Raw genomic sequence first — 14,834 nt, 5'->3', positions numbered from 1 at the left:
CCTTTCATGTGAACGCGCACTTAACTAGATAGGACACGGCTGGCTTGAGCGATCCACTTGATAACCCGCGTCGTAGTACCGTTTAGCGAGAGCGCGTATGTTTTAGATTAGGCCAACCGGCTAACTCAAACATATCCAGGTTAGGTTGAACCAGCTTCGTAGTACAGGCCCCAGGAGCCGGGTAAATGAGAGACTGAGGAGCCCCAGAAAAACAGATCCCGAAATAGCTCGAAGACCCCTTCGGGTCTTCTGGGTTGAGAAAGCCTCATTTGGGGGACCGGAGCCTGTCATCCAATCAGATCAGAGCACCTTAGATCAATTCAAGCCAGTGAACCAACCACCCAGATCCCCCCACCACAAATACTCTGTGACTCCCCCTGCTGGCTGCATGCTTGATATGACAGGTAAAGAGATGTTATGAACTTGTGACAAGCAAAGAATAAGCAGGACATCTCAGTCATTGAGCACCTCTCCTCCAAGGAAATTAGGACTAATTACTCCTGCAGCATTTGCTTTTGATCTGTTTTTTGAAAATTATGTAACTTTTTTAGCATATTGTTTTATATTATAACTTAGTACTTTTTTAGCATATTGTTGTGTTGTTTGTTTATTATATTATAACTTAGTACTTTTTTAACGCATGTAAGATATGCAACACTAAGCTGTCTGTGGTTCTTTCCTGCTGTAACGCTGCAAATTCCCCCTCTGTGGGACTAAAGGTATTCTGATTCATTTATGTACTATGTGTATTTTCAATGCAGTGTTTTTATATGTATTGTTCAAACTATTTAAAATAAAGTTTTCTAAAAAGGCAAAAGGACATCTCCTTCATTGTCAAAAGCAAGGAATAAGCAGTCAGAGATATTCAAGTTTAAAAATACCTTTATATTTATTTATTTACAAGTTTTACAAATTAAAATTAGGAAGACTTTTTGTTCAGGATTGCGGCCTTCTTCTTCTTCTTCTTCCTGTTGACCCTCTGTCAGTCCCTCAGCATTTCCTTCTCCGTTTTCCCTCCCCTCAACTCAGTGAGCCACTGCTCCACTGTGCGGTTCTGGGGGTCAGAAACCTGGCAGAAACTCTGCCTCGTCGGGCGGTGCATGCTATGCCCTGTCGCCCGGGTCATTCTCTGGCTGCATAGCGTGCAGGTGCGGTCACGCCTGGTAGGGAACACACCGGCTGCAGCAGAGGCCATCTTTATTTGCAACCTCCACCCTGTGGTCTTCGGGACGTTGACCTTCAGCCACTGATCCAGGGTCATTCCTGAAGTGGCACGGCAGAAGGTCAAGCCTTGGAGGGAGAGGTGCTCAATCACTGAGATGTCCTTTGAGCAGCCAGGACAAACGTGTGGGGGATCTACAACACACACACACACACACACACACACACACACACACACACACACACACCACACACCACACACCAGGTTTAATGAAAGTGCAGTCAACATCAAACAATATAAAAAATATAATGTAATCAGCACCTTCATGCTCTGATTTTGAGATAGTTGTGTTAACAGAGTGTGTCTACATGTGTTCTGGTGATTTCCTAACCTTCTCTCTTCTTCTTGTTCTTGATTTTCTTCTTCTTCTTCTTCTTTTTCTTCTTCTTCTTCTTGTTCTTCTTCTGTAGAAGAGTTTTCTGAGCAGCCCGTTCTGCATGAGGAGCAAAAAGGAAGACATGGTTTTAAGTTAACAGTACATTATCACCACCTTCATACACTGAAAGTGAGATGTTTTTCTCAGAGAAATTAGGGACATTTTGTTTAGATCGTAAACAAATAAATAAAAGAAACGTAATAACCGTGTTTACTTTTTGAAAGCACTGGGGGCCAGAACGGTTTGCAGAATTGAAACCTTTTGGGAATCCTGTAGGAGGCAGGGGAGGCCTTCCATTTAGCGATTGCCCTCCCCAAGTCCGTTTGGTTCATTGTTTTTGTCATATCTGCTAGAGAACAACAGTGAAGTTATTGGAGCTGCACATATCAACACCAGAGAGACACAGCAGAGGATCAGAGGAGGACAGATGTACTCACCCATAGCTGTAGCCAGACTGCGAGAAAAAGGAGAGTTCCTGCATTTCTGTACCTCTTGCTCAAAGGTGTAAAAGCTTTCATCCAATCAGATCAAAGACCTGTGGATCACCCTGCCCTCCTGACCCGAGATGAGCCATCAGGTTTATAAAGGAAATCATGGCTCCACAGGATGCTGTAATGAACGACTCTGACACCTGCTTTGAGGACGTTTTCAGGACATCTCCTCCTGCCAGGATGCCCTAAGGAACGACTCTTTCACACCCACTGTGGGAAAGCTTCAGTCTCTGGACTCTCACATACTGGGTTCTTCTGTACTCATGTTACTAATCACTCATTTATGTACTATGTGTCTTTTCAATGTAGTGTTTTTATCTGTATTGTTCAAACTATTTAAAATAGAGTTTTCTAAAAAGGCAAAAGGACGTTCCTGTTTGAAACCTGCTGAACTTCAATTGAAGCGCAACAACAGCAGAGGACGAGTGTTGGAAACCACAGCAAGTCAATCAACACAGATATTTAAGTTTGAACTCTTTATTTGAAAAATATATTTACATTATAAACATGTTATTGTGTCCAGTGTTTCTTATTGGAGGGACTCCAACCACTCCTCAGGGCTCCTCTCTTTGGCCAAAACAGGGCAGTAGCTCACTCTCTCCCCGCTGGCCTTCACCAGGAGTCTGTGCCCCGTCTCCTTTATCTTTCTCAGCCCACAGGAGGAGCACTTGTTCTGAGACGGGGCTCTGAGTCTCCGACTCTCCCCCCTCTGAGCTGCCTCCGCCTGCTGCTTCTGCAGTCTGAGACGGTTGTAATTTGTGGACTTGGGAGTGTATGAGGCGGAGGAGGAGGAGGAGGGGGCGGAGGAGGAAGAGGAAGAGGAAGAGGGGGTGGCAGGAAAGGGCTCCTCTTCTTCCGGGGGCCGCAGCTCTTTGAAGAGGGTGCCAGGGCCAGGCAGGGGCTCCTCTGCTCGCGGCTCCTCTCCTTGGGGCTCCTCCTCCTCAATTGACGTCTCAGAAAGAAGGGCCTCCTCTGCCGTCCGGGGGGCCTGCAGCGCTTGGATCCCAGAGGTGAGGATGATCTTCTCCTGGGCCGCTGTCCACCTCTTGTGCCTGCAGAGTGAACACAGAGGATTAATAAGAGATCTTGTCGGGGCCTCAGAAGATTGTCCTGTGTGAATGAACAGACTCACCACTGAGAGAGGGTCTGCTGGTTGACCGTAAACAGCTGGAGGGTCGTCCTGGCTACGAGCGCTGGACATCTATAAACCGTAGCTCTGACCTGGTCGTATGCCGTGATCACCAGAGTCCAGCGGCTCCGGAGGAACCCCCACTGTGTTCTGCTGCTGGGGATTAGCTGGCAGAGGAGGATGAAGATGTCCCCACCAACCGGCTGGGTGTCGGGCCACGTGGCGGGGCCGCTGCCTGTTCCCACCATGCAGCTGGAACCAGAGGAGAGAGGGTGAGTGGATATGAAAACCTGTAAGAGAGCATACACAGCAGTGGCTGCTTCACCTACCGCTTCATGCTTTCCAGCCCGGGGACGGCCTCTGTGTTGGCTGTGGATGGCTGTTGACTTCTTGAACCTCCCGTGTGTCAGCTGGGCCCTGTGAGCGTGAGGGATACACTAACACGGCCCTTATCCACATCCAGGAGGTTCTGCCAAAGACCCATGAGCACCTCCACCTCCTCCTGGGTGATGTCTTCCCTTCTCACAAATCTCCACCAGACCGTGGGGCCAGCCGACGCACCTGCTGGTAGCCGGGGCTGCAACATTGACAGCAGTGGCCTGATGCGAAGGCCCAGGAAGAGGTGGAGGATGCTGCAGCAGCAGCTGAGGAGGAGACCGTGGAGCAGGAGGAGGAGGAGCAGCAGGAGGAGCAGCAGGAGGAGCAGGAGGAGGAGGATGCCGTGGAGCAGGACGCCGTGGAGCAGGACGCCGTGGAGCAGGACGCCGTGGAGCAGGACGCCGTGGAGCAGGACGCCGTGGAGCAGGACGCCGAGCAGGACGCCGTGGAGCAGGACGCCGTGGAGGAGGAGCAGGATACCGTGGAGCAGGACGCCGTGGAGCAGGACGCCGAGCAGGATGCCGTGGAGCAGGACGCCGAGCAGGATGCCGTGGAGCAGGATGCCGTGGAGCAGGATGCCGTGGAGCAGGACGCCAAGCAGGATGCCGTGGAGCAGGACGCCAAGCAGGATGCCGTGGAGCAGGATGCCGTGGAGCAGAAGGAGGAGGAAGAGGAGTAGGAGGAGCAGGAAGATCAAAGAAATTCTCTCTGTCGTGGTCATATCCCTCCTCCTCCTCCTCCTCCTCCTCCTCCTCCTCCTCCTCCTCCTCCTCCTCCTCCTCCTCCTCCTCCTCCTCCTCCTCCTCCTCCTCCTCAACAGTCACCTCCTCGCTGTCATCGGGCTCATCGGGATCCTCAGGGAGGGGCTGCAGAACCTTTCCCGTTTGGTTGTACAGATAGCTGATCCTGATGAGCTCACCTGAGGAAGAAAAGAGTAAATACATTCTTAATAGCACAGCTATTCTTCACCTGGTGGTGTTCTCTGCAGAGCCCCACACAGAAACTGTAGAGGAAACTTCTGTGTAGCATGCAGTGGAGTCACCGACTCAGGAAGGAGACACGGGAAGAGTCGGAGCTTTGATGTCAAACCACTGTGATTTATTTGGAGTTGGTACCAGAGTATTCACATCACAAATCCAAGAGTCAGAGGTTCTGACTCCACGGTAGAGTTGCCACGTCAATTCTGGAGAGCCTCTCTCTTGCCAGCCCATCTAACTGGTTTCGCAGAGAGTAAACAACATATTTGAGGAGATAGCCTAACAGTGTGGGAACACAGAGCTACTTGCCTCGGACACTTATGACCTCGAAGATTTTACCTTGGAGTCCCACAAATACAGAGAAGGAAGTGTCCCAGTGTACCCACAACACAGACCATCTGTATCCCAGTATTGACCGGTCACAGAATGGGAACAATAACATTATTGGCTAAGCCGCCTGTGTCCTTAAAGAAGGTAAACAGACATCGAGGTTTGTCCTGTATGTTACTAATTGGCGTCTTATGATAATTATTTCCACAACAGAAACCTTCCAGAAGCATCGGCTCTGAAGCATCACCTGTGTACTGCAGCAGCTTCACGTAGCTCTCCACCAGCGTGCTCTGGAAGAACTGCTGCGTGAGCTGGTGGAGAGTGTATTGCTCCTGGCCGCTGTAGCAGCTGGTGCCAGCCCCCTCGGCCCCCGCTGCCGCCTTTCCCCGGTCCTCGTTCCACCTCGTGAGCCCCTCCAACAGGAACATCTGGAAAAAGGTCCCCCTCGCAGAGGAGCCTGCAACATGACACACAAACGTCAGGATTTACACCCAGGGAGAGAAAGTGTAGAACTCTTAGAGCACGGTGCCTCACCCGGGATGAACCTGTTGAGGTGCAGGTGGAAGGACTCCAGGGACGTGGAGCCACGGGCACAGCGGTAGACGGGCAGAGACACCCCCCCCCCGGGTCAGCTGTCCCGTCCTGGTGTACAGGCGGACACCAGCAGGATCCTGAAGGGGAGAGGCTCTGATTAATCAGTGTTTTGTCTTAACATAAAACTGTTGAATGGTTTTCATGTAAGAGCTGTACCTGAATGCAGGGGATGTGTTGCCTCTGTGTCTCCAGGATCTGCTCCATGCGGTGCCGCTCCAGCAGGGGGACGTTCATGTATCAGTGGCCCCCATGAACGCCTCCACCGCCTCTCCAAGGAGACGCTCGGTCTCCTGCACCCCACGCGTTCGGCGGCGGCAGTGCCGACCCATCTCCTTGCTGGACGGCGTCCTTCTGGACCCGTCCGCCTGCAGGGCCGTCTCCAAGAGGGACAGGTCCTCCGCGTCCCACTCAAAAATGCAGCTGGAGAGACGCCGCATGTACTCGGGGTAGAGGGGGTGGCTCTCCGAGGTCACACCTGCTGCCAGTCGGCGTATAAAATGCCAGATGTCCAGCCTGACAGCCAGGTGTGGCCAGGCGGGGAAGAGAGCAGCTGCAGCGCAGGTGCCTCCGTCCCTCCGGCAGCAGTCCCTGTCCACATACAGGACCTGTGGAGGCTCCTTCCCTGCCAGCTGGTACCGCTCCTGCAGGCCCATTGTCATGTCTCTCAGGCCGTAGCCCTCAGCGGCCGTCAGCACGGACCTGCCCCAGCTCGTTCCCCACGCTGCTCATCCACAGAGCGGTACCAGCGTCGGCTCCCGCCAGCTTCTTGGTCACCTGTGTCAAATGATCATATAATCATTTAAAAACATATAGTCCTTATACTTCCGATTGACTTATACACTGTTTCATTGTATTGTTAGTCTTGTATGTGTTTACAGAGACAGATGTTTAAGGGTTTACATTTCAGGAGGGTAAAGGTGATTACATTACATTACATTTCTCACCTTCTTGGTGGAGTCCATTTTGAGGATGGAGCCAAAGATTGAAGTCACCTTCGCCTTAAGCTCCTCTATCCTCGTGAAGGACTCCAGGACGTAGGGGACAGAAGCCAGCCGCTGCTGGGACAGTCACCCATCTGTGGTGGAGGCTGAGGAGGAGGCATCTGCACACCTGCACACCTCAAACTTTCCTGCAGGTGTTTTAGGTAGTGGATGCTCCTCCTCATCCACTCTGCCGTGTGCTGCTCCACCAGGAAGGAGTGCAGCCGGCTGGCGCTGTTGCCGAGCGTGCGCCCCTTCATCTGAGCCAGCGCCTTCTGGTCACAAGAGAGCCTGCAGCACCAACACAGACGCAGAGGTGAACACCAAACCATCTCAATGCCCTTCAAACACCACTGTGTCCTGCAGCGTGATGTTTACCTGTAGGTCAGCACAGCAGGGAAGAGCAGCTGGTGGTCCAGGTCCAGCTGGCTCCTGATGCTCGCAGACCAGCTGGCACACTTCTTTGTGCAGGAGCTGGGACAGAAAGGTTTATTGGTGTATCTGCTACTACTGATAGTTATAATCATAAATAATGTCTATGTAACCAAAGCATCAAGCACACACAGAGTGTTCTTGTAAATGTATCAGTACCTGCACTCCAGGTACTCCGTCCCCATGTAGTACCACCCGTCCATGTCCAGAACTCTGCGCACGGTCTTGTACAGACCGCCACCTGTCAGCTTGTGTGCGCAGTTTGGACACTTCAGGTGGTACTTCCACCTCTTGTATGGAGCCTAGAGGAAGAAGGGCCGCTGGAAGAAAGCATCTGGGTAGGGCCGCTGGGAGTACTTCGGCCAGGGGCCTGGGGGGGTGGTGCCACAGCTGGAGCTCCGGGGACAGGACGGGCCTCCCTGCCCTGTCAGCCACAAATAGAGCCCTGCTGACCCACTCGTGCTGCTCTGCAGGGAGGCTGCTCCTCCAGGCTGCCGGCAGGAGCAGCTGCAACACACACAGGTCACTGAGCTGCAGCTTCACACTACACACTGGTACTAGATGTTTACAACAACATTATTACAGACCTGAGGGGGAGGAGTGACTAGTCGCAGAGGAGGTGGTGCCTGAGTTGCCAGAGCTCTCTGCTGCTGGGCAGGACGAGGAGGAGGAGGAGGAGGAGGAGGAGGAGGAGGAGGAGGAGGAGGAGGAGGAGGAGGAGGAGGAGGAGGAGGAGGAGGAGGAGGAGGAGGAGGAGGAGGAGGAGGGGGAGGAGGAGGAGGAGGAGGAGGAGGAGGAGGAGGAGGAGGAGGAGGAGGAGGAGCTGTGCACAGCAGAAAAACCCACTTGACATACCAAATAGATGTTATTATACAAAGCTTAATAATGACACAAAGCACAGACTTACCTAAATCAGCCTCCACCTGAAGCCGCAGCCTCCACCATCAGGTGGTCGTCCTCGTCTTCTGGAGGAAGCTGCAGACACAATTTAAAAAATGTTCACTCATCACACAACCCCTGACTGACACAGTAAACACTCCACTGACATGATACATACACAGGACCGCTTGCTTCTCTTCCTCCGCTGTTTGGGGGGATGAGATGTAGTGGAGGGGGAGACAGCTGGGGAAGGGTGGCGGCTGCTGATGCAGCTGAGGAGGCGACAGGCTGCTTCTCCTTGTCCCTTCTGTCGATATAAAGAGGGATGATAAGAATAACAAGTTTAATAACAGAATATGAAATGAGAAAAACATGTAGTAACAGTCTGAATAGAAATAAGGAAAATAACATGAGTAAAAGCTGGTTCTGATTTGAAAGATAACACTTTTCCATCAGCTCAACATTAACCTCAGAGGTCTGACTTTAAATGAATGATACTTATTACATTATAATAATAATATTCGCCCTATGGTAGCCTTCATATACATGTTAACTTTAGTACACTAACACATAGTAAATACAAATTACCATGAGCATTAACTTCATGAACATTTACATTTTACGTTAGTGCAAAGTAAAAAAGCATAATGTGTTTTGCACCTAGCAAAGTGCAGGAGAAATGCATGTTGTTGCCGTAGTTCTACTGTTAACACTGTAAATGGCGGATTGGCAACTTTTAATCACGAATTGTGCATACAGATGTTAACTTCATAAACGTTAGCACATAGCAATAAACATTAAATGACAAGTATTTACGGATTTAAACGGCCGGAAAGCTCCAGTGTGTTTCTGGCTTAGCGGCAACTTGTTACCAATGCTAATATGCGCGAACGTTAAAAGACAACACATTGGCATTCATCTATATTACATTATAACGGACTGTCGTGTTAAGAGTAATAGCGGAGTTTATGTTACCTTTTCAAAAGCCTGTCAGTTATGATGGCTGTTCATTTACAGTGAAGACAAGACGCTCCCCGCTCAATGAGACGTCATCCAATCAGAGTACTAGAACTAAGTGAGCCGACCAATGGGTGGACACAAGATGTAAACGATAATGCCATAGAAATGAACGGGAGGGGCGGGACTCTAAATGAGACTTTTTGAGCCTGAGCAGGCCCGATTATCCTCGCCCCCTAAGCGCAAGGATGACACGCAAATTCGTGAAGCGTTCCTCATTGCCAATTTGTAATGATTTTTCCAACATAAATCCCGATTCCTATCAAGCAGAGGTGGAAGAAGTACTCAGAACTTCCAGTTAAGTAAAAGTGAGGTTGCTTCTCTTGTGAAACCTGTCCATTTCATCCACATTTGACACGTGAAATGTACAGCAGAGTCACTGCTGTAAGCAGGGTCCCACACTCACAGGCAGAGATCCAGGGTGATGCACATGGCTTTCTTACCCGGGAATGAGTGTGTGTGAAAGCTGGGTAAAAGTGATGTGAATACAGGGGTGGAGAGAGCAGCAGCAGCAGGCTGTGACCCAGACAGCTCCTTCCAGCACCTCGCTCTCTCCCACCCAGAGGACAGGCTGCTTCGCAGCACTATGTAACCCAGGTATGTAACAGCATGAAACCTGTCCATTTCATCCACATTTGACTCGTGAAATGTACAGCAGAGTCACTGCTGTAAGCAGGGTCCCACACTCACAGGCAGAGATCCAGGGTGATGCACATGGCTTTCTTACCCGGGAATGAGTGTGTGTGTGTGTGAAAGCTGGGTAAAAGTGATGTGAATACAGGGGGGGAGAGAGCAGCAGCAGCAGGCTGTGACCCAGAGAGCTCCTTCCAGCAGCTGGCTCAATCCCACCCAGAGGACAGGCTGCTGCTTACAGAGTCACTGGTCCCACACTCACAGGCAGAGATCCAGGGTGATGCACATGGCTTTCTTACCCGGGAATGAGTGTGTGTGTGAAAGCTGGGTTAAAGTGATGTGAATACAGGGGGGGAGAGAGCCGCAGCAGCAGGCTGTGACCCAGAGAGCTCCTTCCAGCAGCTGGCTCAATCCCACCCAGGGGACAGGCTGCTGCTTACAGAGTCACTGGTCCCACACTCACAGGCAGAGATCCAGGGTGATGTACATGGGTCAGAAAAAGTCTAAGTTAACTTTTGGAAGAACCATATAAAAGGGTGAAAATGGATAAAAATGTACCCCAAAATAGTGACTCTTAAGGCGGATATAGTCCCCTGACAACTCCCGTTACATTCCTCCAGAGTCAGAAAAAGTCTAAGTTAACTTTTGGAAGAACCAGAAAAAAGGGGTGAAAATGGATAAATTGTACCCCAAAATAGTGTCTCTTAAGGCGGGTAAAAGGTATGTGAATATGGGGTGACGTATATGGACACTTGAGCACCAGCAAGACCCCCACCTCCATAACCTTGTGCACCAGGCGAACCTGTGTACCCACACTTAAGCACTCCCCCACGGACTAAACCAAGAGGGAACACCGGTCAGAAGTTCGTGCCCCTGGTAACACTGAATAACTAAAAAATATGGGGGAATGCCATTAAAACTGCTATGCATTGAGGATTTTAGTCCGAGATGAGTGCTTATCTGCGGGTATCTTGTGTCAGCTTCGTGGACCTCAATTTAGCAGGAGATGTCCATGATATTGACAAACATATTTATATACAGAATGATGATTATTTTACCCTCAGACACATGCATAGAGAACCCCCAAGTGTTGCATGTGTGTAGGCATAGTTGGTCAAATGTGTCTAGCCGGTGGCAGGGAATTTGCATTGGTAGTTGACATCACATTTCCATTGTGCGGACCTCAGTACATTTGAAGGACAAGTCCCATGTTAACTCTGTCCATAAGACAGACATTTTCCTTACAACCTGTTAGACTTGACATTAGGCATAACGGATACGGTTGGTCATAGAAATCATACATGATTCAACTCACCTCCAAAAAGCCCAGGCCAGCCTGTTTGGCAGTGTTGTGGATGACGTGACAGGGGCACCCATGGATGTAGATGCTGCCATGTTCTTTAAGAATTCTGGATGCGATGTAATTTCTTGCTCCTGTATTGACAGGTGCATTATCAACAGACAGACTCACACAGTTTCTCCATGGTATGGCGTTTTTTTGCAAGGCCTCGTCCATCTTCTGGTATATCACTTCAGCTGTGCCGCAGCTTGGCCCGCTGGTGGGGCACATATCCAGAAACCTGTGGACAACTTTACTGGTGGAACTGTCATATACCCGCACAGTGAGTGGGTTCATCTTCTCTCTTCCTGCAACGATATGGTACATATATGTCATATTAAGGTACACATCAGACTGAAATTGTTTGTGTGTTCTGTGGTTAATAATATATCTAAAATGGGTGCTGGAAAGTGTGGAAAGTGTAATGACCTGTATCATTTGATCCATCTGTGATTAATGTGAAAGGATTGGTCCTCATCTTCATGACCAGTTCGTTTCTAAAATGTGGGGCCACTGCTTCATTTATTATGCACGATGTTTTTGTGCGGGCGCACTTGTAGTTCTGTGCAATAGGGGAATCTTTGAAGCATTCTTTTAGCAATGGGCTGAAGTGATCTGCTACTGCAAACGGCACATTGTGTTCGACCATTGACACTGCCACCTTTACCTCAGCTCTCCTTGTCTGCAACAGAAAGGGGGTCATCAAAGAGCAAATCATGTAAAAACATTCCATAAAACATTAAGTGTTTTTGGATTGAATAAATGCATTTATTGCCGACTCAAGGTCCCTAGAAATACACAATTACATACAACAATAAACATAAATAAAAACAGTCCAAATTAACATGTTAGACAAGGCATTTGTGACAGTTTGTTTCATTTACTATTATTTATGCTGATATAACCTACAAGTGCAATTCAGCCACTGTTCATAATATATACCTTGGCCTCTTGTGCTGTCATGCCACCAACAGAGACTGGGGCATAATAAGGTGCAATCGTGGTTGTTGACTGTATTGCCTGTTCTTTGGCACGATGTCCTTTGCTTTTCATATGCCTGATGACATCTGCCTTTCCTTGATGGGCACAGCTGTTCTCATGTCTGCATATAGAGCACCAATAGTAGGAGGCGGTGGTGCCTATAGTGATGAATGGCCATTCTGCTGTCCACTCCCTTTTAAAAGTGCACCTGTAGGTGGCTGCTCCACTTTTAGCACTCTGCTTTTTCCCTGTTTCTACTCTCATCTCCACCGTTTCCTCTGCTGGCTCTTCTGTCTCATCCTCTGTGTCTTCTGGAGCCTTAATCTCTTCTACATCATCATCTTCTGTCTCCTCTGCAGTCTCATTCTCTGTGCCCTCTGGACACTCATTTCCCTCCGCTCTGTCATTCACTGAGAGTTCCAAAGCCTCCTCCACTGTTTCCTCTGACCTGGCAAGTTTGGCAGGGGGTGGTTGACCCTCCATTGCCCAGAATGACAGCAGATCTCTCTGCTGCTTCTTCTTCTTCTTATCTGACATCTTTCAGACTTTCAAACTAACAGACAAACATCAGACAGAAATCGAAGTACAGTTAAGGAATGAATGATCCAGTCTTAAAAGATAGCTACATGTTACTGTTTGATTGATTGAATATTTTATTAGACAGAAATGCAAACAACACAGGTACAGTACTGTAAATTCCCTTAGCTCATAGCAAGCATCCATTAGCTCACACACGCGTGATGATTTAAATGTTAACTAACACGGCTATAAGTCACGGTTGTTTGTTATTAAACCCACCGCAGCAACCTGCCACACTGCTCACCAGCTGCTTGTGTAACGCTCACGTAGTCAGACCCACCGTTGACTTAATACAAATAAAAATATTATGTGTTTGTAAAATTAAAATGAAGTGATTACCTACCGTTTGACCTCCCGCTTCAGATGAAAATGGGTTCTTCATAGGATAGAGACCAGACGCAATGACCCGCCCTAAGCTGCCTCTGATTGGTTTGTATACGTGGTGCCTTTCTCGGTCAGCCAATCGGGGCAGAATAGGGCGGGCTCACCCTATCCCTGACTCGAACTACGGCAAACCTCAAGCAACAAGTTATGGAAATATATCATTAAATAAAAAAATAATTATAAAGTAGTGAGAGGGGGGAAAAAGCGTGTGAAATGGCAAGTGTGGCGTGAGGCGTGTGAAGAGGTTAAATTGCGTGACTCTCACTCTCAAAGGGTGAGACTTGGCAGCTCTGTATCTATATGGTGCTGATCTTAGCTATCTCTTATGCGGCTTTCACACCAGCGCTTTTCCCTTTCTAGCTCCGAGCTAGAGCTTTTCTGGTTCAGCTCCGGTTTCCCTTTTCTGCTCCCGCTCTGTTCACACCACCCAGCACCCGACTGGTGCTGCCGCTGCTGCGTCATGACGTCACCGTTTACATCGCTGATTTGCTCCCCAACGGCATTACGGCGCTCACAACAACAACAACTGCGTCGGGTCGATGATCGTGTTGCTTTTAATCACACAAAGCCAGAATAAATTGAATAACGACTTCTCCAACCTTATACTTTGCTCCAGAGTGCCGTGGTTCATTGTTTATTAATGTGTTTCTGCAGTATTTACCGACCGCTGCAGTGTTGGCTGCTCTTCCACGGGAGTTTATTCTCCTCCGTTAGCTCCCGGTTAGCTCACACAGCGGCCGCTTTAAAGTATTCACTGTCCGACTCACACAAGCAGCTGATACATATCCCCAGTTACCCTTAGCCTAAGTGAATGTGTGTCAGTCTGAATTGACGCTGTTTGGTATCACAACGCTGTTATGGGGTTTGGGGTGGTGTACAAAATGTACACCACCCCAAATTGATCATGTTGTTGATAGTGCTACAGATGCGCTGCGAATAAAATTAGACTCTGTTGCTCCTTTGAAAAATAAGAAAATAAAACAACATAGATTAGCTCCATGACATAATGCCGAAACCCGCAAAATAAAGCAAAAGTCGAGACAACTTGAAAGGATATGGCGTTCCACTAAACTTGAAGAATCTCGTTTAATTTGGCATATTACTCTCAATGAATATAAGAAAGCACTGCGTAAAGCGAGAGCAGCCTACTACTCTTCATTAATAGATGAGAATAAGAATAATGCAAGATTTCTTTTCAGCACTGTAGCCAGGCTGACAGAAAGCCACAGCTCGATTGAGCCTTCTATTCCCATAGCACTCAGTAGTAATGATTGTATGTGCTTTTTTAACGATAAATTGTTACTCTAGAAACAAAATTAATGACCTCTTGCCTTTGACCAGTATAGTGTTATCAACAGCTCCCGGAAACGTAAGTTCTAATATTACACTAGATAGTAAACTAGAATGCTTTTCAGCCATAAACCTTGAACAATTAAATTCAATGATTCTCTCTTCTAAACCATCAACGTGCATGTTAGACCCAATTCCAATTAAGCTGTTGAAGGAAGTTTTTCCATTAATTAGCACTTATTTATTAAATATTATGAATATGTCTTTATTATCAGGCTATGTTCCACAATCATTCAAAGTAGCAGTGATAAAACCGCTTCTTAAAAAGCACAACCTCGATCCAGAGGTTTTAGCCAATTATAGACCTATTTCCAATCTTCCGTTCCTCTCAAAAATTCTTGAGAAAGCGGTCGCAAAACAGTTGTGTGATTACTTAAAAAACAATGATTTATTTGAAGCTTTTCAGTCTGGCTTTAGAACACATCATAGCACAGAGACAGCTCTGGTTAAAGTCACAAATGACATTCTAATAGCCTCTGACAAGGGACGTGTCTCTATTCTTGTTTTGCTCGATCTCAGTGCTGCATTTGATACTATCGACCATGATATCTTATTGCAAAGACTAGAGCACTTAGTTGGCATACAGGGAACTGCTTTAGACTGGTTTAGGTCCTATCTATCTGAACGCTCTCAGTTTGTACGTGTCAATGATGAATCTTCCACGCAAACCAAAGTTAGCCATGGAGTGCCACAGGGCTCAGTGCTCGGACCTATTTTGTTCACATTATATATGCTTCCGTTAGGCAATATTATAAGGAATCAT

General features: G+C 48.2%; 4 protein-coding genes across 4 annotated transcripts; all 4 read right to left on the bottom strand.

Annotated features, from left to right (window-relative positions):
• Window positions 1–864: 864 nt before the first annotated feature.
• Window positions 865–2,099, bottom strand: LOC117557516. The gene is made up of 4 exons (XM_034233394.1): window positions 2,036–2,099; window positions 1,813–1,944; window positions 1,554–1,655; window positions 865–1,356 (listed from the first exon to the last, which is right to left on the bottom strand). The coding sequence occupies exons 1-4, from the start codon at window positions 2,037–2,039 to the stop codon at window positions 983–985; spliced, it is 612 nt and encodes a 203-aa protein (XP_034089285.1). The 5' UTR covers window positions 2,040–2,099; the 3' UTR covers window positions 865–982.
• Window positions 2,100–2,604: 505 nt separating this feature from the next.
• LOC117557515 (serine/arginine repetitive matrix protein 2-like) lies at window positions 2,605–3,555 on the bottom strand. The gene is made up of 3 exons (XM_034233393.1): window positions 3,548–3,555; window positions 3,222–3,470; window positions 2,605–3,141 (listed from the first exon to the last, which is right to left on the bottom strand). The coding sequence occupies exons 1-3, from the start codon at window positions 3,553–3,555 to the stop codon at window positions 2,619–2,621; spliced, it is 780 nt and encodes a 259-aa protein (XP_034089284.1). The 3' UTR covers window positions 2,605–2,618.
• Window positions 3,556–3,624: 69 nt separating this feature from the next.
• On the bottom strand, window positions 3,625–5,736 carry LOC117557514 (myelin transcription factor 1-like). The gene is made up of 5 exons (XM_034233392.1): window positions 5,654–5,736; window positions 5,438–5,574; window positions 5,151–5,360; window positions 4,077–4,515; window positions 3,625–3,862 (listed from the first exon to the last, which is right to left on the bottom strand). The coding sequence occupies exons 3-5, from the start codon at window positions 5,329–5,331 to the stop codon at window positions 3,625–3,627; spliced, it is 858 nt and encodes a 285-aa protein (XP_034089283.1). The 5' UTR covers window positions 5,332–5,360; window positions 5,438–5,574; window positions 5,654–5,736.
• A 2,085-nt stretch (window positions 5,737–7,821) lies between these two features.
• Window positions 7,822–13,060, bottom strand: LOC117557508. Its single transcript, XM_034233384.1, has 5 exons — window positions 11,720–13,060; window positions 11,207–11,459; window positions 10,754–11,085; window positions 7,967–8,095; window positions 7,822–7,884 (listed from the first exon to the last, which is right to left on the bottom strand). The coding sequence occupies exons 1-5, from the start codon at window positions 12,293–12,295 to the stop codon at window positions 7,822–7,824; spliced, it is 1,353 nt and encodes a 450-aa protein (XP_034089275.1). The 5' UTR covers window positions 12,296–13,060.
• Between the last annotated feature and the right edge of the window lie 1,774 nt (window positions 13,061–14,834).

This window comes from Gymnodraco acuticeps, unplaced genomic scaffold (assembly GCF_902827175.1).
Source record: "Gymnodraco acuticeps unplaced genomic scaffold, fGymAcu1.1, whole genome shotgun sequence".
In the NCBI taxonomy this organism is placed as follows: domain Eukaryota; kingdom Metazoa; phylum Chordata; class Actinopteri; order Perciformes; family Bathydraconidae; genus Gymnodraco; species Gymnodraco acuticeps.
This window is presented reverse-complemented; position numbering and strand designations above follow the sequence as displayed.

What these genes read in the sequence shown, in the direction of transcription:
- LOC117557516 (XM_034233394.1), bottom strand. An exon ending in GCCCCCAGTGCTTTCAAAAA is followed by an intron (nt 1,656 to 1,812) that starts GTAAACACGGTT and finishes CTCCTCATGCAG; the next exon opens with AACGGGCTGCTCAGAAAACT. An exon ending in GAACAAGAAGAAGAGAGAAG is followed by an intron (nt 1,357 to 1,553) that starts GTTAGGAAATCA and finishes TGTGTGTTGTAG; the next exon opens with ATCCCCCACACGTTTGTCCT.
- LOC117557515 (XM_034233393.1), bottom strand. An exon ending in CAGCAGACCCTCTCTCAGTG is followed by an intron (nt 3,142 to 3,221) that starts GTGAGTCTGTTC and finishes TTCACTCTGCAG; the next exon opens with GCACAAGAGGTGGACAGCGG.
- LOC117557514 (XM_034233392.1), bottom strand. Translation starts at nt 5,331, where the DNA reads ATGTTCCTGTTGGAGGGGCTCACGAGGTGGAACGAGGACCGGGGAAAG. An exon ending in GAAGCTGCTGCAGTACACAG is followed by an intron (nt 4,516 to 5,150) that starts GTGATGCTTCAG and finishes TTTCTTCCTCAG; the next exon opens with GTGAGCTCATCAGGATCAGC. An exon ending in CCACGGCGTCCTGCTCCACG is followed by an intron (nt 3,863 to 4,076) that starts GTATCCTGCTCC and finishes TCTCCTCCTCAG; the next exon opens with CTGCTGCTGCAGCATCCTCC.
- LOC117557508 (XM_034233384.1), bottom strand. Translation starts at nt 12,295, where the DNA reads ATGTCAGATAAGAAGAAGAAGAAGCAGCAGAGAGATCTGCTGTCATTC. An exon ending in TGACAGCACAAGAGGCCAAG is followed by an intron (nt 11,460 to 11,719) that starts GTATATATTATG and finishes TTTCTGTTGCAG; the next exon opens with ACAAGGAGAGCTGAGGTAAA. An exon ending in AGAGAAGCAAGCGGTCCTGT is followed by an intron (nt 7,885 to 7,966) that starts GTATGTATCATG and finishes TTGTGTCTGCAG; the next exon opens with CTTCCTCCAGAAGACGAGGA.